The sequence below is a fragment of the Struthio camelus genome, chromosome 2 (assembly GCF_040807025.1).
Source record: "Struthio camelus isolate bStrCam1 chromosome 2, bStrCam1.hap1, whole genome shotgun sequence".
NCBI lineage: Eukaryota > Metazoa > Chordata > Aves > Struthioniformes > Struthionidae > Struthio > Struthio camelus.
Genome location: NC_090943.1, coordinates 19,911,960 through 19,938,820, shown reverse-complemented (window position 1 = coordinate 19,938,820; position 26,861 = coordinate 19,911,960). Strand labels below are relative to the sequence as shown.

Sequence of the window (26,861 nt, the reverse complement as noted above, 5' to 3'; positions counted from 1 at the left end):
AGTGCATCTTGCTTGGCTAAACAGAATAATCTGCTGTGGGGGGGACTTGACCCACTATTATGCCTTTGCTGCCAAGGGTAAGCCTACAAAAGCAATTTCAGCATTGCTTCTGAACTTATTTATAGACTAAACATGCTGTGTCAGCCAGTCCTATACCTGAGTGCAGAGTTGCAGTCAAGTCCTGAATCTCACAGGGAAGAGATAGTTAACTCCTAGGCTGTTAAGGTTTTTTTAAATATTTTTTACTTCGTGAATACTTTTAACAGGTTACTTTAAATAACCAACGCTCGTTGACTGTTCACAGAAATGCAAAATGGTCAGTAGCATTTCACGACCGTTAGTAACTATATCCCAGCTGAGAGGAGTGACTGCAAATACTTCTAGTCTCTGCCTCCTTGAGCTGGCACCTCAGTCCAGCCTGTTACGTATGTACAACATGAGGGTATGTGCTCGGCTGTGGGACTGTACTCCTCTTCTGCTGCCAAAGTCACACTACTTTACTTGAACTCAAATTTTCCATAAATGCATCTTGAAGTAATTTATGTATAGATGCAAAGCTTACTCCTGTCCTAGTATGCTGATTTTTCTGTGTAGGCATAACATTAGATACCAGTGATTCAGAAGTTATCAAGTCCATCAAAGGAGGGACTTTATGTCCCATATCCTCACACTACTGCTTTATTTACATTTGCTACTATGTACCTAAAACTATATCGCATTTTGCTAAGTGGTCTTGTTGATAGCTTCCTCTGAAAGAGCAGATGGAAATTCACTTGCATTTCTCTCATGGTTGATAACTTGCACTGGATTTGGTGGAAATGTCTTAATGGACATTGTTGTTCATTGCAGAATTTGTTAGGGATGGTAGCTTCTCTTGAAGAAACTCCAGCTCAGGATGAAGAAGGTTGTAGAGATCAGTAGATACCTGGTCTCAACCCTTGGTATACTACATGCCATACTTTTTAAATTGGTTCCTTCTGGTTTGATTCCAGTATTTCTGGATAGAGACTAGGCTGAAGCTAATGTGTAATGCAGTCATTATTTTTCCTCCTTCAAATTAGTTATAAAAATTATTTTTTTAATCAATATAACAGTTAATTAAAAAGCAAACAAGCCTAAAAAATGTCGAAAGTGTATGGAAGAGATGACTAAGCTAAGTATGAAAGTTAACTAGAAGCAAAATAAATTGCAGTATTACTTAGGTGTCAGCAACGCGTAACCATTAAGTGAGACAGGGAAAACAAGAAAAGACAGTTTTACTGGCACAAATAAGTAAACATAGAAATAAAACCCTGAAAGGGAAATGAGCACACAGACAAATCAGCAAATAAACAAACTCTAGACAAGATGAACAGCATTTTGCCAGAGAAATAAATTAGCAAAAAAACAAAATAAATGCCAACAAGCAAGGCAGATGCAAAAAACAAGCAGCTGATAAAGAGAAAAGGAAATTGAGTTAATGCTGCATGCAAGTGGAAGGAAATTCCACTGGGCTTTATCCTAAAATGTCCTGTTTTCTGTGCGTGCCATAGAAGGTTTTTAATGATGCAGACAGCATTGGCGGAGACTGATTGGTGGAGGCTTTGGATTGTTGTTTGTTTCCATGTACTTTCTTAAAAGTTCAAAAGCTTTTTGCAAAGGTATGTGACATATTCACTGCTGTGTATTTTTTAGATTCCCATAAAATCAAGTATTTGTAGTGCTGTCTATGTGCCTTAGGTACCTGCCTTTGTAAAGTCTTTGTACAGTGAAGAATTGAACTTTTGGTGGAAAAGTGCTTTGAGACTGATAGAAATACCTTCTGTCTAATATACTAGCTACCAATGTCCTGCTTCAGTTATGTTTTTCCCCTCTTTAGCAATCCCTTGTTATTAAAGTCGAAGATTTTACTTCCTAGTCCTCATCTCTTTTGCTTGTAGTGGAATTATTAGTAGGAAATAAAGAAGAGTCAGGTGAAATGTATTTTTTTAGATCAATGTAAATTTGTTTTTTCTAAACCAAAAGCTTCCTTGTAACTTTTTTGTTACTGAAATAGCTATTGTTCATTGCAGGAAAGAAAATTAAAACCTAAAATTTGAAAATTGTAGCTTGGGAGAATTCTGATACCTCCATTTCTCCTAATTTTTTCCTCTCTCTACACTTGTGCAAAAATATTCTTCTCTGTTTATGATAATTCTTATTTGAACGTTTATGCTTTTCTCCATCCTTGTGGATGCCGTTCATCTCTGCTGGAATATCTATTCCAAATGCTGAAGAATCCTATTACAAAAGGCTGTGGAATCTGTAATCGTAAGGTTAAGACCTCCATTTTCGAAGTATCAAAGTCTGAGACAAGGACGCAATCGCAACGTGGGTTTAAGTTCGTTTTGAATTCACGTATTGCTTTGTAAGCCACACTTTACTTTACTTTTAGAGCAGGAAAGAGAAGTACATTGTCAGAATTCATAGATAATGGTTGCTACCGGAGCACAGGTGAGAAGGGAATCATAGGTTAATTTATTGTTGTGGGAGAAGTGCTGGAAACCCCTATGTTCTTCATCCCTGCAAGTTATCTTGTAATCATGCCATCCAGGAAAATAACTCAGTGAGGAAAGGCTGTTCAGGGTGCAAAAGACTTCATTAAAAAGGAATGTTTACAGCTTTTTTAGATCATTTCTATCCTCCCTGTATGATACTCATTTCAGCTACTTTCTTGGCTGTTCTTCATAGGCAGATGTGTTGAATTAAACTAAAGATGCTTCAGTTGTTTGAGTATTGACTGACAGTGGGTGACCTGATTTCACTGACATCTTCAGTGTCTCGTATGGTCTTGGATAAGATCCCTCTATATTAATTTCCTATTGAGTAGAGTAGGGATGTCTTACAAAGAGGTTGTGAAGAAAAATCATACCAAAATTTTGTGGAGCTCTCAGCAACTGCAAAATCGGCGGCTGCATAAAGTAACTTGAGATAAGGCTATAATACATTTTTTTCTGCTTGCTAATAATTTTGGGAACTTTACCTCATAAAGTGTCAGTAAAGTGTGCATGTCTGAAGTATTCAGTAGTACTTCACCATCTGATCAGGTAGTCCGTGGGGTAGAAGTTCTCCATCCTGTTTTGTGGGAGGTGGATTTTCAGCTTTTCTTCTCTAAGCTTTGTAAGCTTTTCTTTTTTCTTTTTCATCTGCTGTGCACAGGGATTATGTCTTGCTCAAGCTAAAGTTATGTCTTCATTAGAACCGTGAGCCAACTCATGCTATCATTTATAGTTTACAAAAATATTTGCCCTTTCTGTTTTATAAATTAAAAGCTTGTACAACGTACAAGCAGTGTGCATGATCCATTAGCTTCAAACATTTAAACTATAAGATAATTGAGGGCTCTAGTCACTTCTTAATTAAAATAGTCTGGAAACATTCCATTTAATGACTTCATAAGTGGCATCTAAAAATCTACTTCCAGCTTTTTTGGTGTTATATTAAATTACAACGGCCTTGTCTGCTGAAAGCCATCCTGAAAAGTTGTCTTTATACTGATTTTTATAGGTCTATGTGAATGAGTTGAATGCATCTGCATACAGAAATCAGAGTACATAGGCAATTTTATTACAAGAGACATAGAAGAGACTGTCATCATCCCTTTGGGTCTTTGTTTATTGTTTAGGGATGCTTACAACAAATGAATTTCGTGCAAATACAGAATCAGTGTTTTGGGTTTTTTTTTTTTTTGCCTTTTCATATATATACTTTGTGTGTGTATCTCCCTGGAGCGCCCCTGTAAGTGAAGTGAGGCAGGGCTCTTACGTGGGGAAATGTAGTCCGGGAGCACTGGACCATCCTCACATTGGCAGACTAGTGGGTGAGGTTCCCCATCTATCCAAGTAAATTACATAAAGTATTGACTCGGACAAATCTGGTTTATCACTGAGCAATTGGATCATTTGAGCTGAAAAAAACCGCCATTGGCATTTCGGTGACCAGTTATTTAGCTTTTTGCATTTAGAATTGTGTCTCTGCTTTACCTAACATCAAAATACAGTCATTAAGAGGGGAATAAAAAGCTCTCTGATTTGGTAAATTGAAACAAATGTTTTGCATTACAGGAACCCAGTGGTCAAAGTGTAAATATAAGCTCAGCTTGTGGGTAGATTTTCAAGTTTCAGCACTTGCTAAGGCATGCATTGTGTTCTACTCAGAAAAATAGGGAATTTTAGTTATTTGGTGGTGTTTTATTTTGTTTTGCCCTTTTAAGAAACTTTTTATGGAAGCATATCAGTTCCAGGAGATTTTTGCTAAAAATGTATCTCAGATCCAGAGTGTAATTTTAGAGAGAGGCAGCAGAATAGTTTTGCAAACAGAGACTTAATATGAAAACTTTAATTTGAATTCCGAAGATTCAGATCAACAAGGAAAAGTGAAAGAATTGGAAAAGTCTAGAAGAGAGGAGCCATAGTAATGATTTGCAAATACATTAAAAATTCCTGCAAAAAATAAAAAATGACCTGTATGTCCATGAGTGACAGAACAAAAAATAACAAACTGAACTTGCACTGCATGAAATTTAAGAGACGTTAGGAAGAACTTTCAAACGGTAGCAGTAGGGAATAGGGGCGCATATGGAGACTTCCTGATACAAGGACGAATAATATATTCCCATCAGAAATTAGAAAAACAGAAGAGTCTGTTACTCACTGGAGATACAAAAGTCTTCGTAATCCTTTTTTTTTCCCTAAACGCTTTTGTACCACTGAATTTCTGTATGAGTCCTAAAATATACTGTCAAGGAAGGAAAAAAGCAGAATTTTAAATCTGTAGCCTATACTGTGTTTCTAAGCTTGGTGAAAATAAACATTTCAGTATGCTTTCACACACTGTATTTCACACCCTGATGCTATATGCAAAAGCAATTGGATGCTAACTTTACTTAGAATATGAATGTAAGTACTGTAGAATAGAGGAAAGTGATTGTACAACAAAGCATCTTCAGAGAAAGATGTATGCCGAGAAGGAATACAGTATAGTTATATTCTGCAAGGTACTGTCGTAAAGACTTCATCTTTTTCTGGTGCTACACCCAGAATTAAACCTGAGCGAGATCAGAGGTCAGAGCACCGATATCTTTAAGGACAAGATTCATTTAGATGGATTCAAATTTAGCTAATCACTCACCAGTGAAATAGGTAAGAATCTGTAAATTGATTTAGAAAGTGTCATTTTATAGATTTAATTTAATAGATTTAATTTTAAGGGCCTTAGTGCTGACATCTTCTGTTTCACTACTCAAAATTTGGAAAGAGCTGGTGAAACGCCAGTAGAAAAATGTATTGATGGATGTTTAACCATGGTGCATCTTGTGACCGCACACACGATTCTGAATTGCAGAGCGGATGGTGCATGATCTTTTACCCAGAGGGTCATGCGTAGCTTACAGTGCACGTTTGTTTCCTAAACTATGATAAATCAGGCAGCAGTTTGTACAGAAATCACAGACAAATTAAAAGCACTGGTACTATATCCAGAACTGCATATATATAGAACAGTATAATAGTTATCTGAGGTCTCACAGGAACATGGCTTTAAATTTCTTGATGGTAAAATACTGTTGTTAGTGATCACCTGCTGATGCTGTCTTTCTAGTCTTAAAGATTGGACTGGAACCATTCAGGTGTGCTCCTAAGATTTTCCTAAGAAAATCTTGCAGTGTTGAATCATGCTATGACCGAATAGCCACCATGGTCATCCCCAGACCACTGGAAAATCATTCCTGATCCTCACTCCAGGTGTTAATTATGGTGAAAACTGAGTCATTAGCACAAACATGCACCTGGAGCTGTTAAAGTAGTGTATTTCTTAAAACAGGAATATTGGTGAATGCCCACTGGAAGTAGCTTCTTGCAATTACTTTTGAGTTGGATACCTGTGTCGGATGTTGGCGATATCTGTGCCAGTATAGAGGTTTTTGACAACCTTCATTGCAAAATGTCACCATTACTAGGAGCCTAGATATCTACATAAATTGTCTCATGCTAAAGAGACTCCATGAGAGTTTGCTCCATGTCCTTCAACCTGTACTGAGAACATTAGAGATTGTAAAAGTGACTAACTGAAAAAAATAATGAAGAAATATGAAATCTGAGTTAGATTATGGTTTCACTGAAAATATTTTTCTAGAAAGTTCCACCAGTCTTTTGCAAGCAAAAACTGTATCCCAGGGCAAAGATTTCTGAGCAAATCTGTTCAAATAGGGCTTACTTTCTAAATGATTGCCTTACTTAGAAAGGTAAACTTCTCCCATCTCAAACCATCAGAAGGTTTACTGTGAACCATGGATATCAGTCCACAAGTTTTTGTGATGGGAAGCAAGAGGATTTTTCAAAAGATCTTTAACAAAGCCTCCTTCGCTCTCCTATTAGACTGCCTTGCTTGCAGTCAGGAAAACATTGTGTTTTTCCAGAATAGTGTATAGAGCAATGTCTCAGAGAAAGTCGATGGTTAAAGGAAAGCAATGGACTGTTAATGTTTTATCTTCTAATATAAGCTGTAGATGTGCTATATAAAAATCATCAAACTTAACTGGAATAAGCTTTATAGTAGGAAAATAATTGATTTTTTGATTTTAAAATATAAGAAAACTATGATGGAGACTGCAGTAGATTCAGTGAGAAAATGGCATGATATTTTAGAATCATGACAAGTTAATGTCCGAATCAACATCTTTGTACAAAATTTCAGGAAAAAATAAAGACGCTTTAAATCTAAGGGCACATTCTGTACTTAGTAGAATTGTAGGTTATGCATACATGTTATAGAAGCCAAGTCCTAAATATCAAATAGGCAGGTCAAAATATTTGAAGGACTTCTTGAAATTTGAATAGCTTTGAACAAAATAGCACAGAGTTAAATTCATATCTGCGATTCCCATGATCTATAATTCTTCACACCTGAGAAAAATTTAGCAGTTTCAAAATATATCCAGGCACTATGTGTTGAGTAATATTTAACATGAGAAAGAGTGATTTTTGAGCTGGATTTTGTAAAACACAAGCTATTGTAATGTGTCTGTGAATTAAAGAATGTGAAACATGCCAATATGATAGACAGCTTAATACTGTACTAACAGTCATTACCGTGGAAGCATTGTACTGACAAAAGCAGAGGTGCCTTCCACAAAGAACCCAGCATCTAAATTGTGCATATAGAGAATTTTCTAATGCTTTGTATTCTTTTCTGTTTTTTGTTCCCTAGAGTATCAGGGCTTCAGGGCTGGTTCTTTTGGAAACCATTCTTTTTGGATCACTCCTTCTGTACTTCCCGGTAAGTTAAACTATAACCCTTTTGAAAAGTGTTATCCTTATCAACACTATAAAGCATTACATGAATTACTTTGATGACAAATATAAATATTGAAACTTTCTATGTGATGATTAGTCTAATCTGGTTAACAAAATGTGTTGTGTGCTTGTAAGTATTCTTGAGAGCATTTGAATGTTTTGCTATATTTGGGATAATTCTCCATTTTCAGTTTAGGGAACACTTAAGTGTTTTTTATTACAGAAGTTTTTAGTTATTCTCTTGTCTTTTCCTGGGTTAAACTGAGTATTAGCTGTGAAAGAAGATACCTCTCTATACTGTGCTAGGGGAAGAATATGCAGAGCGTGCAAAAGAAACACACTGACATACTTAGTATTTCTCTAGAATGTAGTGTAAAGAATCATTATTTCAATGTATTTCGGGCATATATTTTTTTCAGTGTTTCTGAAGCTACATGACATTGGGAATATCTGGTGTTTGGGAAAATGAGATGGTATTGTCCATATGCTGTAAATGGGGGGAAAAAAAACATTTGCAGGGGAATGTATCGTGAAAGTCATAGAAAAGTATATTTTTTTCTTCTTGGAAATGTGAGAATACCTGAGGAAATTTTTTGCCACATAAATCCAGTATAAAGACTGGATAAAGAAGATATCAAAGTGTAAGTGGAGTAAGTGAATGGAAAGTGCACAGATCAGGAGGAGACAGAAACAAAGGTGGAGTTGTGGATTATTGTAAAATACGTTTATGTTCCATTTCCCTGAGTAGTCAGAACCTTCTGTGCTGTCACAGACCATGGTCCAGTTACTGGGAAACTAGCAGGAAAGCAAATCTCCTTAGTCTTTGTGGAACAAATTGCAGATAAACTGGAGTAAAGTAAGGTGTGAGGAATGCTGTAAGAAATATAAGTCCCACTGGAATTTTTATACATTGTTTTTCAATTGTGTTGGTCTGTCAAGTTATAAAGAAGAAACGCATGCATTTCTAGAATAGTTTTTTGTGGGTTTTCATCTTTCAATTTGCAGTTGTCAGGAAGAAAGTTTTGTTTTTATCATACTGTACAAATGCTTTTTGCTTCTTGCAGTACCTCTTCCCTGGGTTTTCAGAGCTTCCTTCATATTCTTTTCAAGCGAGGAGAGCAGAAAGCCCATGCTTCACTTCCTTAACTGGTGTAGAAATGGTGTAAAGCATTTACAGAAATGCATGGCATAAAGCATAATGGCATAAGGGCTTTCCTTTCTGTGGCTGTCCCCCATTGGCTTTCCCAGTTACGCGGAGAGTCCTGGAGCTGTTCAGTTGTTTCCTGAGGCAGAAGCTCTAGAAGAACTAACCGATATTTCTACAACACTGACCCTAGAGGATGCCAAAAGCGTTTTCTTAGCCAATTCAGCTCGTGCTGTGCTATGTCTGCAAATTGCTCCCCTGTGACTGATTCTTCAGTTTCTTTCCCAGTTTTTATCTTGATCTCGTAATTTCGACTGTGACATCATATTCCATTCAGGATAAATGTCCTGCAGTGACTGTCCACAGGCTTCAGCAGCTCCGTATTAGGGGTACTTAGCTAATGGCAGTGGAAGAGGATTTCTTCTCTGTCACCAGTTGCCTTGAAGAAGCATATCCTGTTAGATGCAGGAGTTGGCCTTTCACCACCTTTCAACACAGAGGGAAAGGAGAATGGAGGTGGGAGGGGGGTTAGAAAACTGAAACTTCCCTTCATTTTTTTGTTGATATTTAAACAACATTTTCCCCCTTTTCACTGACGTTAAGAATGTTAAATGTGCAGCAAGCACAAAATGACAGTTTGGCATTATGTGATGAAAAATGTTTTGCTGAAAATTCCTGATTACCCTGTCTCCCAGCTGGGATACGGATATTTGACTAGAGCTTGTTCTTCTCTGCAGATCTCATTCTCATATTATATAAGACTGTCCACTGATAACACATTCTGTTAGGAACTAAAATGCAAAGCATATGACCTGACTCTCCTGGTTTAGCAATTTTATGCTCCCACACTCTTTCTGTTAGGGCTTCTGTTAGTTTCTTTCATACGTAGGAAGTTACTAATCAGGCTGTTACTCCTACAAGCTGAAATAGAAAAGAGAAACTTTATCATTTCTATTTTAAAATTCTTAGGGGAGGGACCTAGATACCATGGCAATGAAGGCTGTATTAATGTTCAGAAGAGAGATTAAACCTGATTTCACCAACTGCAAGAATGTGATTTTGTAAAAAACAAAGAGGATTGGGACTGGTACAGAAGTGTCAGGGTTTCGTTATCCCTGTCTATGAGTTCACCACGAGGGAGAAGTGGAACAATAAGTGTGTGAAGTGTGAGAGTGCATAGAAAACATATCTAGAGAGGTCTACTATATAGTCTTTAAGAAGACTGTTTCTGCAAGGTATGAGTTACGGTGTCTGAGCTCTCAAAATGTGAACTGTTGACATTTTGCTGTACATGGATGTTATCTAAATGTGCTTACCTGCTTCGTGTTTGGAAAAAGGACCACGAAGCAGAACAAGATGGAATGAAAAAAAAAAAAGACCTGGGATTTAAACTGAGAGTGGTTTGCACCAGCTGACATTCACAGACACATTCACTCATAGCAAGGGGTAGAGCATAGTTTATCGATTGTCATATAATTTATAAGTCACATGCATGCAAAGGGATCTTCAGTTCCCCAGGTCAGATCCTTTATATTTTTACTTCTTTCTCTTAATTGGTGTTTCCTGAAAAAAACTGAGAATATTCTGTAACTCTATGGTGTGGTTAAAAACTTAATAAGTTATTTGAGAAATGTATGAAATGTGGAAGCATACAGAGGTAGAATTGTCTTTAGCCGTACAAATTGTTCTTCATTTTACAATAGAGGAAGGAATACAGTAGGGCTTGAAGAGTAATTCATATAAATCTCACCTCTTATACACCTGAATTAGGTATGTTCAGATATGTTTTCCACACCTAGCATGAAATGGAAGTGAAAATATGAGATGGAGTTCATCATGGGCCAGGCAAGCATCACAGCAGTAAGGTTTTCTCCTTTAACATAATGCTTTTTTCCTTTTCGTGTCATCTCTTCCTCTGTTTTGATTTGGAAGGCAAAACTGAAAAGCTTAACTTTCACGCTCAACTAAGTGCAGAATGACACAGCTTGCCTTAGTGCATGTACAATGCAAAGAGATAAAACAACAGAATGTCAGTTCTAAATAACTCAATTAAATCTCTATTCACTTAAGAACTCTATGCAAAATTACATTCTCTTCTAAAATTAAAAATCTACAAAATCCACCCAGACTCTCTCAACACTACTTCTTAAGCTTCTTGAAACTTTATTCCCCACTCCTGCATATTTTCCTAATTCTGGCCTTCTCTTGATCACTTCACCCAGTCTATCCTGAATGGTTTTGAGAGCCTTCAGCATACAAAAATTGCTGTGCTCAGAAGAGCTTTATTGCATCTCTGACTTTCCCTACCCTCCAATTAAATGGAAACCAAAACCTGCTTTGTTACATTGCTTAATTTCTTTCACTAATTGTCATTGTTTTCATGTCTACATGCTATAATCCATTCAAAGTGAACTGTCATTAATTGAAAAATAATATCACCAAGCAGCTGCTTTTTGGTGAGAAAAGCAGCTGTTGTTATGCCCTTCTAAACAAACAGGAAGTGCAAATGATGATTTCCACCAAAATTTATTATTCAAATTCTACTCTGTTGGTAACAATATACTAATCTTCCCTTAATTATAAATAGGCAGATCAACTTTGTCTATTACAGCTGCACAAATTTGAGCTAGTAGTTACTGGGCCACTCTCATTCTGGAGGTGCTCATTTGTTCTATTCTCTCCAGTTCTCACAGTGCCACTCCAGATTCCCCTTTACTTGGTCTTTCCAATTATTGATGGTCCTCCTTCAAATGAATGTAATGCTGCCTAAATGATTTTGTTTCTACTTCTTTGTTCTTAGATTTTAAAGAGAGGGTCCAAACCTGTCTTATGGAGAGTTTTCTTACCTTGTTTACCTGGCTTCTGAAGGGAGGATTCTCATTACTTTCCCTGTGAAGCTTTTAGACTTTTTCTAAATATCCTATCTTGCTAGTGCTTACATTAATACAGGTTCAAAAACTCAGTAGTAACATTTTCATTCTCCTTGCTTGTCCCAAAGACTCTCAGATAAAGTGAGCACAAATACTTTATTGTAATACAGTAGTTTATTAATTGCATAAGGGGTGAGATTGCAGCTGATTTTAGACATCTGTAATGGATACAAGCTGGAAGATGGGAAATTCTGATTAGATATGAGGAAATTTTTTTTTTTTTTTACCATGAGTATGGTCAAATAGTGGAAGAGATTGCCCAGGGATGTTGTGGAATCTGCATCCTTGGAGATGTTCAAGACTCGCCTGGGCACTATGGCACTATCCTGAGCAACCTGCTCTAATTAGACCTGCTTTGAGAAGGATGTTGGACTAGTTGACCTCTGGAGGTAATTTCCAACCTAAATTATTATATGAGTCTATGTTTTTAGTGTTCATCTCCATAGCTGAAACAATCATCCTAGGCTCACCAAATAGTTAATGAAGGGAATTGTCCCTTTTACAGTCTGTTTTAGATTTCAACTTGAGAACGGGCTGAATCATGGTCTAGGCTCCATTGACTATAAAGAAAGTTTAGGGTACCTGCCTCAGATAGTAATGAATTCCACCCCAGGCAACTACAGATTATGTGATAGTTTAAACATTTTCCATGCTGCTAGATTAGTGTGTTATTACTTTAACTATAACTCCAAAATAGGCACAGATGCTGGGCTGCAGTGAATTGACTTGCTAAGGCTCCTGAAGAAGTTCATTAGCAAAGTTTGGAATAAACTCTACATGACCAGGCATCTACTTAGTTGCATATAGTAGGTATTAGGTTCTGGTTTTGGGAGTGTGTTATCCCCTTTCACATCCAAGCTATAATGACCTCCCCTTTAGTATTATGAGGGGGAATGGGAAGGGTGAAGTAGCAGAGCTGAGATGTGGGCTTTTCTCCCCTCAAATAGTTGTATGTACACTAGCAGGGGAGAAGTCAGCCATGAATGTTGGAGGATTAGTCTGTGGTAGCTCGATTAATTGCAGCCCTGAGCAAAGCGATGAGTTCTTTGGAAAGTTCACTTTTCGGCACAAATGAATGTGAAAGTGGAATAGTGCATAATACTTTTATGCATTTGTCCCTCAAGTATGCCTAGAAGTGATGCATTATGTGTGCTCATTGACTGTTTATTTCCTATATGTTGATGTTCACTGAGGCAAGCTGAAAGATTCTGCTTTTTCCATCACATTTAACACTGCACATTGTAATACATTGGGGTGATTCTGAGGGTCTAAACATTGGACTATCAGAACATAATTACTCTCATGAGCCATTTTGAAGGAATAATTAAGAATTTGGTCTCCTTGAAAAAGAGCAAATAGGTTCAGCAACAGGTTGTGCTATTGTCACTGCTAAAGTTTAGAAAGCATTTCTCATCAAGGTCCGTCTCACGCTTTAAGGCCCCTCTGTATTCCCAAATGTTTTAGCTTGCTCTTTTTTTCAGATACAGCTACATCCTCTTTATTCATACAATAGTTTTTAAAGCTCTTACAATGAACACCTACCATTTTCTTGTTATATTTCACAGCAGCTAAAGAACATACCTGTCTGGAATAGCGTTCATGTCACTGCAGTCCAGGACCACAGTGTAGCTGTCTGCTCTGAGATAATCACCAGAGATGTCCCTAAAACTCTAGAAAAGGGTCCTTCCATTTTACTTTGATCAAAGCAGATTGGATGTCCAGACAATGGAAAAGGCAGATTTTAAATACCATGTTGCCCAGATTTTATGTCTAATGTCTTGCTGGTGCAGAGAAGCGAGGGCATGGGGAAGAAATTTTTTCAATAGCTTGTCTCTCTCATACCAGCATCGGGGTCAGGCAAGTGAAGTTTTTGAAGTTAACATCTAACCAGTAAACTAGTAGCTCTTTTGTAAAGCCAGCTTGCTTTGAATGCATAAGCCCAAATTAAGCTGATATAGCCTCTACGTTACTCCCAAAGTACAGGAATCTCATGGGCGCTAGGAACACTTGTGCCCTTGCCCCAGACCTCACTGTACCGATGCTACTGGCCCCAAGAACATGTTTGTGACAGAATTCTTAATAACAGCAAGCAAGCACCAAAAATCTTCTGTTTTTTTAATATAAGTTTGAAACAACAGAAAAAAAAGACACACAGTGTAATGATTCTGTCCTCACTAATCCATATAGCTATCTTAAAAAATCTAGTAGCTACTGTTAAGGACATAAGTAGAAGCTATTGTATATGTGATTATCCACATCCTGAGGGCACTAATCTGACGATCTTGATAAGATATTGGTATCTCTGGGTAGATAACAAATAATTGGGATATTGGAAACCACACAGAGCTATGACATTGTGAAGTATAGAAAAAGGCACAGGTGGAATTTGGTGAGGAGCATGTTTGGTGTGTTTGAGTATGTCCTCCGCTGTGTTCACAGAATAACTCAGGTTGGAAGAAATGTCAAGAGGTCGCTAGTCCAGCCTCCTGCTTAGAGCAGGGTGAGCTATAAGATCAAAGTGGGTTACTTAGGGCTTTATCCCAGCAGGTCTTAAAATCCTCCAAGAATAGAGAGTACATGACTGGAGGGCATGCAAGCGCCTAATAAAGTCACACTGATTGTAGTTTTTGAATCATGTGATGAAATATGTGATGTTGTTGAAACATACAGGGCGTTTTTAAAATGATGGGCTATAGATAACGTCAGTGAAGGCAGAGGTACTATATTATTATTCTTTCATATCTTGGACTCCTGCACTCATGCTTGTGGCACTGGTTGTGATACCAGGACAAAACCCAGTCTCCTCCTTCCACTTACCCCAAGGTGCAGTAGAGGATTCTGGGAGGGCACTATTATTTTTGCTGCTGTGAAAGCTTTTTTAAGAACACAGTTTGCAGGACACATTTCTCAGAATCTAAGTTCACTCAATAGCCAAGTGTATGCGTGTGAGCAGAAGCTTGAGGGTTAAAAGAGAAAAAGATGAAAGTCAGTGACTTGAACCAACTGGCACACTGGATTTTCACTGACCTTTTTATTTTAAATGACTGCCTTGGTTTGGAGGGACTTGTAGTACATCTTGTCAGCCCTTCAAAGATGCAGTGAAAGATCTTGTGGTGAGGGGAGCAGGCCCCATGGCCTTTCCTCATTTACTCATTTCACTGAAGTAACTCATATAAATATATTTACTTGCATATGTACAAATTTGTACGTAAAGTTAATGTCTTCTTTTCAATGTAGTATTATAAAAACTAACCACAAATTCTGAAAAACAGGGTACAGTATTTAGTCAGGACTTTTTAATTTTTTGATACAGTGTAAGCAGTACCATGTGCACAAATTAAAAGCCTGCTGTGTTTGAAAAGTAATAAATTAAAAGCTTGATGTGTTTGCAGAGTGATAGTTGTAGGGAGCTGACTTGTGATCGTAGAAAGCATTGACTTGCAAGTGATCAAAGGGTAAAAGGTGAGTGAATTCATATGGAGGAAAGCAGTGCTGGGAATATTCATTTTGTGCTTCTTACAAATGCCTGGAAACATGCTATAATGACTTCATCCTGTAGTCATTATAGCAAGGCAAGGAATTATGGAGGAATACCTGGTGAAGTGTAGAAAAAAGAAATCTAATTAGTGAAAGTCTTCACTTGGCCCCCAGCTCCTGCTGAATTAGAGTAACAAAACAGGAAAAAGTATTACTGAATGATTATACATGCTATTTTATATAACTCTTGTTGTATACAGGCTAGAAATGATAAGAACTTTTTTCTTGGACTAACATGATTTGATGTTCACACTGACCACTGGGCAAGTGAGCTGAGATGGTATGCACAATGTTTATTTTAGAATATACTTAAATATGTACTTAAATTTTATCATAGTGACTTAACCTTTTGCAGAAATCAGTACATGAAGAAAGGATCTCTCATATATTAGTACAAAATATAAATGTGATAGAACATTTGCAGGAAAAGGTAATGAATAACAATATAGGAATTTTTTTATTAAACCATACAACTAAAGAGACAAGATTTTTTGATATTACAGATGAGCTGGAATTGAACTGAGCTGGAAAGGAAAATATTAAAAGTTATAGTCAGCGTTTGGCATATTCTCAGTAAAGCACAATCCTAACGTCAGTGATTTCAGTTCCCTAATTAGTTTAGCACTTGAGAGACTGTATGCTGGTGAAAGATAAATTCCAGTCATTCTTTTTCATTTACCCAAGCGTATTTCGTGAAAGCTAGGGGCATATTCATATTTTTCCACCAAATGTTCTTTTCTCATTGTTTATTTCTGCTTTCATACCTGAGATCCAAGGAGTAACAACTAAAGGCCTGTAGGCTGTCTTTAAATCTTCCTGAACTTTCTTATGACTTTGATGGTAGACTCAGCTCTTGTCAGGTTGCTCAGTTCAGGGCTATTGGGATCTGCATCAACAAAAATCTGAAGAAAAATTAAAGTAGAGACATCTAATGCCTAAAAAGACTTTACTCAGATAATTTGATAATGGTACCAAGCTGTTTGTCATGTAAAATTGAGTGCAGTTGTAAACCCATCCGGTCAGAGTGAAACAGAGTGTGTGATAACTCACCATGCCTTGGTACACGAGGTTGAGATACCAAAGGTAAGAGACAGACTGGCATAGTATGTACACCTGAATGATAAAATCTAATATTACACCTATCAACTTCTATGTCACTTGACGAAGTACTCTGAGTCAGCTCGAAACAGAGGATAAGGCAAAGGTAGAATCTCCATTTCAAAGCCTATTCACTGTGAATATTATAGTAGCTGAAATGTGTATTTTTTCTCACTCAGTTTTTCTCCTCAGTCCTTCTTTTCTTAATGTATGAATGTGTTAGGTACCTTCTAACCATCTGTTTAGAGAGCAGGTGTCACACTGTACAGGATGATTAGCACTTAATGATTAGGAGAGATTAGAAATTCAGTGAATTAAAATAGTGAAAGAGTAAAGTTGGTGTTTGAAAGATATCCTTAAGAAGGCGGATTTCATTCACCAGAGGTGAAACTGCTCATATTCATTCACTCGACAAGCTCAGAATCTAAAAGATGCAAACAATGATAGATTTATGATTTGTAATATCAACTGCTAGACATTGTTATGCAGTTTTCAGTATACAGGCAAAATGATTTGATGAATAGTGAAATTTGCACAGGAAAAATGGTATAGAATTATAATACTCTTATTGGAAAGTTTTCCTTGACAAGTAACATTTTAAACTTCTCACTTCTAAACCCTGGAATGTGAGATAAGTAGGATTAATCAATGCTTTTACTCAAATTCAAAGACTGCTTATCATCTGATGTAAATAACAAATTAGCTTTTTGTGTATAGAAAGGAACTGGAAATAAATAATCTAAATAACTCTGAAAGCAAAGACAAGCCTATGAAATAAAATACAAGGTTCGGTATAAAATGATATAAACCCATCAACAAGTGTATACGATATGTTGTATTTCCTCTGTCAAACACTGAGAATTATATAATAGAATCATCTGGCAGAAATATTCAAAATTTTAATTTGCCAGAGTTAAAAAATTTTAAGACAAGTTAGGGGCCAACAGATAATAAGCTCATCATGAAACTAGACAGATTGATTTATTTCTGAAAATTAGACATTTAAAACAGTAGCTCACGGATCTAAATCTACACCACATCATATAGGGAGCGATTAGATTCCTGTTCTTAGAAGTTAGTATAATACTGGGTATGGAACAGACAATATTCACCAGCACAAGGAATTACATCTGTGGAAGAAATATTAATTTTAATAACACATAGAAAAAGCAATTATATGTCCTTCAAAAAAGTTCTGAAGTAATGCCAAGGTAATCTGTATGGACAAAAGAACATAGAAAATAAGAAGATGAGATAAGACTGTTCTTTTTCATCACATAAAAGTTGCAAGTGGAAGAAAGTAACGATCGTATTTGCCCAGTTCTCCCACAGTGTATCATACATACATTAGACTTCAAAGAAAATTATTTAGATCATCTACAATTGTCATTATTCTTCAGTGTTAATCTTTTAAATGAGTCAGGGGTGATAAAGCTGTTACCTCTACTACATATTATTTTGTAATTAAAAGTAATGTAAAAAGAGGAAAAGGAAAGGATAATGCTGAGAAAACAGAATGGAGAGCTTTGCCTTTAAGAATTGAACACCGGAAAAAGTGTAAGACGTCGACAGGAAAATGAATCCAAAATTGAGCAGCTAAACAATATAGAAAAGAAAACAAGATTGATGTGACACCTTATACCTTGATACAGTTCTGACTTACTTTCTTCGTCACAGTTACATGGATAGAAGATAACTACAAAACCACGGGTTGTGTATTCAATGCTTGTTCTTTTTTGCATAGATACAGTTGTTTCTCACTACTCCTTGCAAGCTTTCTTCTCCTCTCCTAAACCACCGCTTACATAACTGTAGATGATAAATCTCTTATTCTTTCTTTGTGCTTCCTCTGTATTGACCTGTGGTTTCTCATCTTATATTTAAATTATGAGCTCTTTGGTACAGGGATGTTCAGTTTAGCTGTCCCTTGCACAGCAGGGTCCTGATCAATGAAGAAGAATCACATTACAAATGGCTGTTACTAATAATAACAATAAAAGTGTTAGTGTTTAAAAATATTTTCTTAAAGATATGAGCAAGGACATATTTAATGGTTAATTTTTCATCTTTGCAAAGGTCTGGCAGCATGCAATGGTTTTTATACTGCTACAGATGATAGGCATTGTATGAGAAGAAGCATCTGAGGATATTTGACATAGGCTTCAACAGATTAAACCATAAAAAGATTAACAGACAAAAGCCTGATTCCAGTCCCACATGGACTTTGTTTCAGAACTACTCTACTGTCTTCCGTGGAGCTGCACCCAATGTCCATGGCAGGAATTAGATGATGAACAGAGCAGAGGGAAATAGTGGAGTATGAATAAACCTCACCACTCCTACTGCAGTGCTTTAGTCTGCAGAATTTAAGATACACGGGGAATAGTCGGCATGCCTGCAAAGTACAAGAGCCAGAAGAGGTCCAAATTTTGCCTGAATAAATATTTGAGAATATTCTACTGAATAGTCATGGAAGAATGAATTGTAACTCAGATTTGTTAATTTTTGGCGGTCTGACCTAACCTTTAAGGTACAGGTTCTCCCAGTGAATATGCTCTAGTATTCTGTATAAACTGGGAGAGCCGCGTTGGCATGGACTGAGAACAGGTCTGCTTCAGAGTGCCAGGCAGCCTTGTGGTTGACGTGCACATCCAGAAAAGCGTGTTTGAACTCTCTCAGACAAATCAGGGATCTAAAACTTGATTTTTCACGGCCTGAGTGAGGTTACTGAGCAGAAGCGAAGCATTTCCCCGGCTATGTTTTGTGTCTGCCTAGCTATATTCAGTTCCCATGTTTCTTATCAGGCCTTGCCATTGGCTCCTACATGCCAAAAGCCAAGAAGGGCTCAGATGAGCATTAGGTGTTGAGTAGTTCAGCACTGTCAAGAGTTAGGTGGATTTACACATGTGTAGTGATGGGTGCTGGAGGGAGTTTAAATGCATACTAGACCAGGCAAGGCTTTTGTGACTAATAGCAGTGCATGAATATTAATATAGTCCTCTGGATGTCCTAGTTGCTTTATTGAATAAAGTCTACCAGTTACTTGTCTTGTCTTGTTCATCTCTTACATGTTATGTACAGGAGAAATTTCTTGCTTTATATGTCCAGTGTGAGGTTAGTTTATGGGTGGTAAGAAAGACAGTAAGCCAGAAAGCAGTCCAAAGTAAGCCTAAAGGAGTCATTTTGAATACATAGGAACTTTTATCAGAGTGCCTGTATTACTGCATTTGGCAGTAATTTTCTGGATTACTGCTACTGGAGTGCTGAATCCACTGGAGAGGCAAAGTGTACATATACGTTAATTCCGACATGTCCTAAATGCATCCGACTGGTATACACACGTAGACCAGCTGTGAATGCAGAGTATGTTCCTGGCATGCGCTGAACTATCAGCACTTTGTGAGGGACCAGTGTTATGAATTTACCTTGAGAGATCATGCTCTCTGAGTTCTGTTAAGACAACATATTACCATTTCAGACATTTGCTGTTTGAAAGCATATTACAAAGAGTAATTTACGTTTCTACTTTCTAGTGTGTGTGTGCGGAGTTTGGTGCAGAAACATTTTTGGATAATGGGAAAAATTACAGTTCTTAGGTTAATTTTTTTTTCTGATTAATATATATTGATATTTCTTTTCTTGTGTGATCAAGACTTTTTTTGTCATTTTGACTGATATAAATATTTAATCATGTTATCTATACATTCAACAGCTATATTTTGTATAGCATTTGTGTAACTAGTACTTATATGAACTATGATGAGATTCAAGAAAAAAATAAAGCAGTTTTTGTTGTCATATGGAAGTTCTTTTGACTTTTCCTTCAACTATTTTATCTTGTTGAGAGTTTTATCTTCCTTTTGAATTTGGGAATTTTCTATAGGAAGTAGTTGAAATAACCACTGTTTTTAAACCTTATAGATATGATTCAATCTTCAGATCTCTTCATCCATGTCAGTTGAAGTTTGCAGACTGCCAGATCAGCCAGAGTCCAAAATAATTTCATATATATTCCAGTGGCATATTGCTAAATCTATTAATCCTGCTTAATTTGTTAACTAGCCTAATCTTTCTGAAATATAACATGGATTAGGTACAGAAGAAGTATTCTGAGTGTTCAGCTCACTGTCTTAAACTCCCTAATCCCAAATCACCACATGCTGAATCATTGAAAGGTTGGTTTGAAACTCTTTGGCAGACCTCCATGGCCCATGGATTCAGTTGATTTTTTAATCTGTCTTTCTTGATGGCTTTGCCTTGAATTCTACGAAGAATTAAAAAATCCATAAAGATCTGCGTACTGGGTTATTTAGTTAGTTAGTGATATACATATTTATTAAACTTATATCTACTTCCGAGACCTCAGGGCATATTTACATCTTTGAAATCATAGTCCAAGTAAGTTACTGCCATGGTAGCAGGCGTTCTATATTCAAGTAATCACCAGTCATTGCTAAAAGAAGAGAAGGCAAAATGCCACCATAACAAGTCTCTTAAAACCCTAAAGAACATCTATGTCAGCGATTAATTAGACAAAGGCTAATAAGGACAAACTTATGCACCATTTTATGAACACCCAGGAGTTCTGGAAGATAGGTGAATTGGGCAATACCCTATATACCTTTTATCTACAGTATAAGTCTTGATGTTGGTAACAGAAAGGTATCTGCCAGTTTCAGATGTCACCAAGAATACTGCAAAAAATCAAATTTGATTTTTAGCTGCTCTTTGTGTAATTTTCTGGAACCAAAGGGCATGGAACATTACTGGGCTTACAGGAAAAGACACTTAATCTGTTATGACCCCTATCCTAAGATGAGTTAACCCCCCCTAAGATGGGTTTTAGCTACTGCAGTTGGTTGAAGGAGTAACACAAATAGTGATGAGCACTTCTTTTCTCTGTTTAGGGTGAATTCCATCAGTACTTACTACATTTGGAAAAATGCATCTAGTATATTAGTTTTTCCTCAAGTGTCCTGAAGTAACTGGGCTAACCTGATTTTGTCAAAAGCCTTTTCCCATCAAACGAGGTTGTTGTTGTTAACGCCACTCATTTCTGTTTTGACTCTCCAGTGTATACAGCAGACAACAGAGGTGATGAACTTGTAGACGTGAAATTAATTTTGTTGTACATAACTGATCAGATTTTCATACTGTAGTTAACTTATATAATTGCTGGCATTAATGATAAAGTCCCAGATACTGATCACATAAACAAACAAGCAAGTTGACAGTGACTGAATTATTGAGAAGGTAATAAAGTTGGGAAAACTCATCCTATATTATTTTCAACAAACAAAAAAAAAGAATTTTGAACTTTGAGCTAAGTTCAAGTAAGATTTGGTCATAACTGACTGCTCATTATGAGAGATAAGTTAGGTAACAGGAAAGAAGAAACTTGAAGCCACTCATAGTTAAAAAAAGAAAAAGAAATAAAGGGCAGAAAAGTCCTTGTTGCTGAACCCTATCTGAGCACTATATTAGTCTGGAGAGCAGGCCAAGATTCATAAAGCACGTTCAAATAAATGGGTCTTTTACTCCATGCATGTCTTTCTTACAGTACATTTTCTAGCATGGTAAGCTGAAGTCTGCTGGTTTCATTTCCTTAGACTGTCTAGAGTAATGCGTTTTTCTCAGACATGTCACAAGCAATCCTGTCAAAATTTGCCTGAATGAGTTTGTTTTAAACCATAAATAGTTGTGATATATATAGCAAGCGTTCAAGAACCTTGAAGAAAAGGAAGGTTGTGACCATCTGTATTCCACGCACCGTATACAAAGGTGGGCCACTGAGCTTTTGCTGTGTCAGCTATGGGGTCTCACTACTCGGATATTTTATTTAATTTTATTTTCTGTCTGTCCTTCTGTCTAGACTAACTATCTTACCTGCCTATCTTTCCCCAGCCTGATTTCTCTTTTATAAAAATACTATCTTTCTTCGTGCCTCCCTGAAGTTGTTTTATTCTGGTTTGTTTACAGTCTCATTCTTACTTCTGGTGATGACTGTTCATTTTGCCCTGAAATATTTCTTCCTTCTGCTTTTATGCTGTTTTTATTGAACAGTTTATTCAACACTCCAAGCAGCCTGGTGGGGAGGATGGAGAAGGAAGTTTATATAAATAAATAATAGCTGTTAAATGCAGAGGACTGCCTCGCAACAAAACATAATAGAATATGTCTCTCCTGGCAGAGGGTGGACTTTTTCTTTGATAAATCAGTGAAATGTTCGGAGGACTCCCCCTGTGCTCAGGAAGGAGTGGAACATTTGAAGAAAGTCTCCATCTGCTGTCTTGTTGATCCATTAATGAGCACGTTTTGTGGACTGTGAGTGAGATGTGTCAGGACTGCAGATGAGACATCTTGCCCGGGAAGACTGATATTTCTCGTGCTTTATTTGTTCAGCTGCAGCAACAAGAAGGAACCCAGCAGATACCAGTTACAGTCGTTTTGGTGACTGCCTTGGAAAGGAGGAGACGGAAGATGGTTGAGTAGTCAGGTCATTAGCAGGGAATGTTTTTCCTAACACAGTTACATTTTTTATCACAGCACGTCTTTTAGGATTCAACTCACAACAGGGTTAGGCATTGCAACTCCCAACTGCGGTGCCTAATTTTTGGTACCTTGAGGTCTAGTTGGGCACCTGGGCACTTTTTACATTAGAAGGCTGTGTGCTGAGAGTCAGAGACACAGAAGCCAGCACATCTCATGGTGCTAGCTAACTTACTTAGCTGGACACATGGAAGAGAGATTTGTGGCTTATGATCTGCCTCTAAGGCAGTGCCTGGTTCTTGTGCGTGGGAAAATGCCTTCCTTCACAAGGGGTCACAGGTGTGACAGCTGTCTTCAGGTGAACCATGCAAGCCCTAACTCAGGTTCATCTCCCTTCAATATCTCAAAAGTATAAACTTTTATCTCCTTGAAGAAAGTTTTAGCAGTTTGCCTCTAAGATGTTGTAACATGAGAAATCTCTCAATTTCTTGGCCTGCCAATGTTCCACTTCACATTGCTTCATTAAGCAACAGTAAATGGATGCAAGATATAAGCAGAAATATGAATCTCACTCTACAGTCTAGTAAGGAAAGTATTTTACCTTTTGGTTAGAGTACTTACATAGAAGAGGGGAGACCTGGCCTCTTATGCCTGCTCCAGTGAATGTTTAATTATTTTTATCTATTAAAAATGCATAGCATGTAGACCCCCAAAAGATAAAAGAGACTTTAGGCATATCCCAAATCAGACTGCAACTGAGCAAGAGTTTTTAACCCCTACATATTGGACCATTTGCTGGTGGTTAGACACCTAAACTGTTTCTGGATCTACCCTTTCTTGTGCTGGCTACAGGTCAAATACCACAGTGCACTTCTGAGTTCTCCAGTCTAGGCTTACGAACCAGTGTCACCTGGACTCCATAGCAGAGTGAGACCAGGGATGTATCAGCTCCTCCATTTCTCTTTCCCACTTGCATTTCCGCTGTGTCTCTGTCAGGAACCAGATGGGAGCTCTGGTGCACGTTGGCCAAGTTTTGGATGATCAGGGAAATTGAGATCATAGGGCATTCCACAGCAAGTACCTGGAGGTTTCTTTAGATACAGGTGCTTTGCTGTTGTTACCTATCTGTAAAATAGATATAGTAGCTCTTCCCTTCCTTACGGTGGTGTTGTAACAGTAAACCAGTTACAGACTCTCAAATGCTTAGGTATCACAGTACCTTACAAGTCCATAACACAAACAGAAAAGCAGAAGGGCAGCTACAAGCAGGTAAGAAAATGGTGGTTCAGAGCAAATAGTCCTCTATATGGAAGGGTCCAAACATCACTATTCTCCTATTCACAAGAACATTTGCAAAATAAATAAAGAACTGAATAAAAATTCATAACAGCTGATACGTACCCTATGCTACTGAACAAGAAGAATTATCCCTGGAAAACATAGCTTGAACTTGGAAATTTTACAGGTTAAAGCATTAACTGTCAACAACATCCCTCAAAAGCCTGCTAATTAATAAACTGAAGGCAGATGTGTTGTTATTTTTTTGAGTTTCTTTTCTTATACGCGATTTATTTCCTGACAGTTATTTTACATCCTTGGAATAAAAGGCAATTTTAATCAAAAAACCCCAAACCTAGGTTATAGAGAAAGTAGCGTATTTCAGGAATACAAAGTGGAAATGCTAATACTATTCTGGGTATTTGAGTTCAAATCTATAAGACACGAAAAGATGTCATACTACCTGAAAGAATAAGAGGATTTAAGTTTTTAATGACAATGGAAAAAGATGTTAAAGAGCGAAGATATATGCCCCTCAGATACAGTCTTGCAGCTCAAATGTTTTTGTGGTTTATCTGTGTCTTTTGAAAAAGAAATTGGCCATGCCAGGCAATTAAGAATTCATCAATACATTTACTCATGCTTTTGCCAACATAGTTTTATGGAAAACTAGAATGTATGCAAAGGTTAACGAATAGGTTATTTGGGACATGGGAGGTGCCTGTTATGCCTTAGAGACTGTATTGTGGTTACTGAATTTTTGGGTGATGAGTAGCAATATAAGTCACTGAGAAGTAATGAACCTTGGCTTTCCATAGGAGGAGAATTTATCACCCTCAGTTTCTCTCAGTCATTGATTTCACATTTTGCTACTCCTCTTTCATCTGAATCCTGTCTTTCCTGGGCCTTTGTCCTTCGGTCTTTGCACCAACTGCCCAATGACATCTGCAGACTCTGTAAAGTTTTTCAACTCCGTATGCATTTTCCTGAAGATGATTCAGAGATCCCTCTCTCCTGCTTTCCACTTCCAGGCAGCATTTCCTTGTGGGAGATTTCAGTTCTAACTTGTGTTGTTCTGTTTAGTTGCTTGCTGCCTACGTATGTTGAAGCTTTTGAAGACTGCTTTTTCAGAGTTGAACGTGTTGCCCTTGTACTGTTAGAGATGTTCCTCCTGAGATCTGTAAAGGAGAATTCTACTCAGGCTTCTCTGAGTTCATCCAGGTGTCTTGCTGACATTTTGCTCTAGATAGCTTATTGCCAGTTTATATTCAACATGACTAGTCTGAGCTCATTACTTTCATTTTAAGACTTTTTCTTCTGTAAGGGTACTGCCACTAATAACTGCTTGTCTTTTAGACTTTCAATGCACCTCTTCATTGCAGACACACAGATTGCATCCTTTCGTGATTACTTACAAAAACTTAGCTTTTGCTTCTGCCATGATGTCAGAATTTTCTGACAAAATTACTCTGGTAGCTGCCCTGATCCACCCCATCATGTTATAGTCCATAGCTTCATGACACTTTTATATTTTAGCCCGAGCTTCCATCTAGAACATAGCCCTCAATAGGCTTGTATCTGTACTCCCCTCACTGTTATCTCACTCTTGTATTTTAGACTCATTTCTTTCCTTAATTGGAATCTTCTAAAGGCCTCTCTTTCTTTTGAGACGCACAGCTTAAAAAAGCAGTAAATATTAAACTAGGTTTAATTAAAACAAAATTTTTTGTCTGAATCATCTTCTTGGTTTTTCTGGTGTGTCTGGTACTTTGGGGAATGCCTTGCAAATGATGAATCTCATATGGATTCAGCTTTTTCTCTGATGGGAAGATTAATAATTCTCAAAAAGTAAAGTTGAGATGATTTGCATCACTAATGACAAAAATTCAGTTTTTGCTTACAGCTTCTAAAATAGACAGACCTCATTTTTCAGGAGAAAACTTCTCCCACAGCTGATGGGGTACCCAATTTCTCAGTGGGTCGTGCAAGCGTAACCTGAGCGGTGAAGCCATCTTTGCTTCCCAAGTCTTCCCATTCTGTTGGAAATGGAAAAGCAGACAGCTGAGCTCACATGTAGAAATGGAAAAGACAGCATCCTAAGTTGTTCCATTCTAAACCTCTTGTCCTCCTCCATTCTTCCTCTGTTTTCAGGAAGAATTGTTGTTGTCTCTCTGTATGTAGACATCATTTCTGTATTTAGAAGGCACATTTTTCAAGATTTCTGTAAGAAAATCATTGTTACTGCTTTTCTTTGTAACATTGACTGTTTTAACAGTGCAGAAGTCAATCCCAATATACAAGTGCAAGTACTAGCAAAAAAGAAGGTCTCTGAACTCACCCATATAGTTCTGGAGCTTCTTCCAGACCGTTCTCACCTACAGTATTTCAGAGGTGAAAGATCTGCTGGGCTTGCATGGTCTTCTGGGTTACTTGCTGCCTGTGAACTGTAGAATAGTCTGTCTCATGTGCAAAGGTGATGAAAACTGAGAGAACACCTGCAGAGTTGCAATTTGTGTGGCAAATTTGTGGTTCATAATCCGTGGAGAAAAACACGCACCTCTGGAGAACAGGTCTTGTTAACCTAGCTTAGGTGCCTGTACAAGGATGATATGACATGCTTTCTGGAGAGATGTGAGACTCTCCATTGAATATATGGGGATCTTAGGCTGACTGTCTTGGACTTGGATGTTTCAGTTATCTTCCCTAGCTTAGAAGTGTACAAATTCTACTCCAGATTCCTATTCCCTACTTAGTAGCACATCACACCAATTCACACCAATTGAATGTGATTAAGGAAAATGAATAAAAAGAAGCTAAAATGATTTTCTCCACATACTGTGTGGAAGAGTGTTGTGTGGCTCACAGCGAATAGGGACATGGAGAAATGATGTTCAGTGAACGCTTTTGCACTGCATAGCTATTTCAGGGTTGATTAGGATAGCAGGAGATTGAATTTGATGATGTTCTGCGTTTTTCATAAAGAAGAAAATATTGGTACAGATTTACTTGAAGTATGTATGCTAGCATTTTGGAATCAATGTGCCGTACGATCAGTTTGAAAAATAGCTACATTTT

The 26,861-nt window shown here is 37.4% G+C and overlaps 1 protein-coding gene across 1 annotated transcript in view; it reads left to right on the top strand.

Annotated features, from left to right (window-relative positions):
• Nucleotides 1-26,861, top strand: part of GPR158 (G protein-coupled receptor 158) — a 219,095-nt gene that overhangs the window by 121,039 nt on the left and 71,195 nt on the right. The window contains exon 5 of the mRNA XM_009679769.2: nt 7,225-7,293. Coding sequence (XP_009678064.2) covers nt 7,225-7,293 — 69 coding nt within the window. The remainder of the gene's footprint in view (nt 1-7,224; nt 7,294-26,861) is intronic.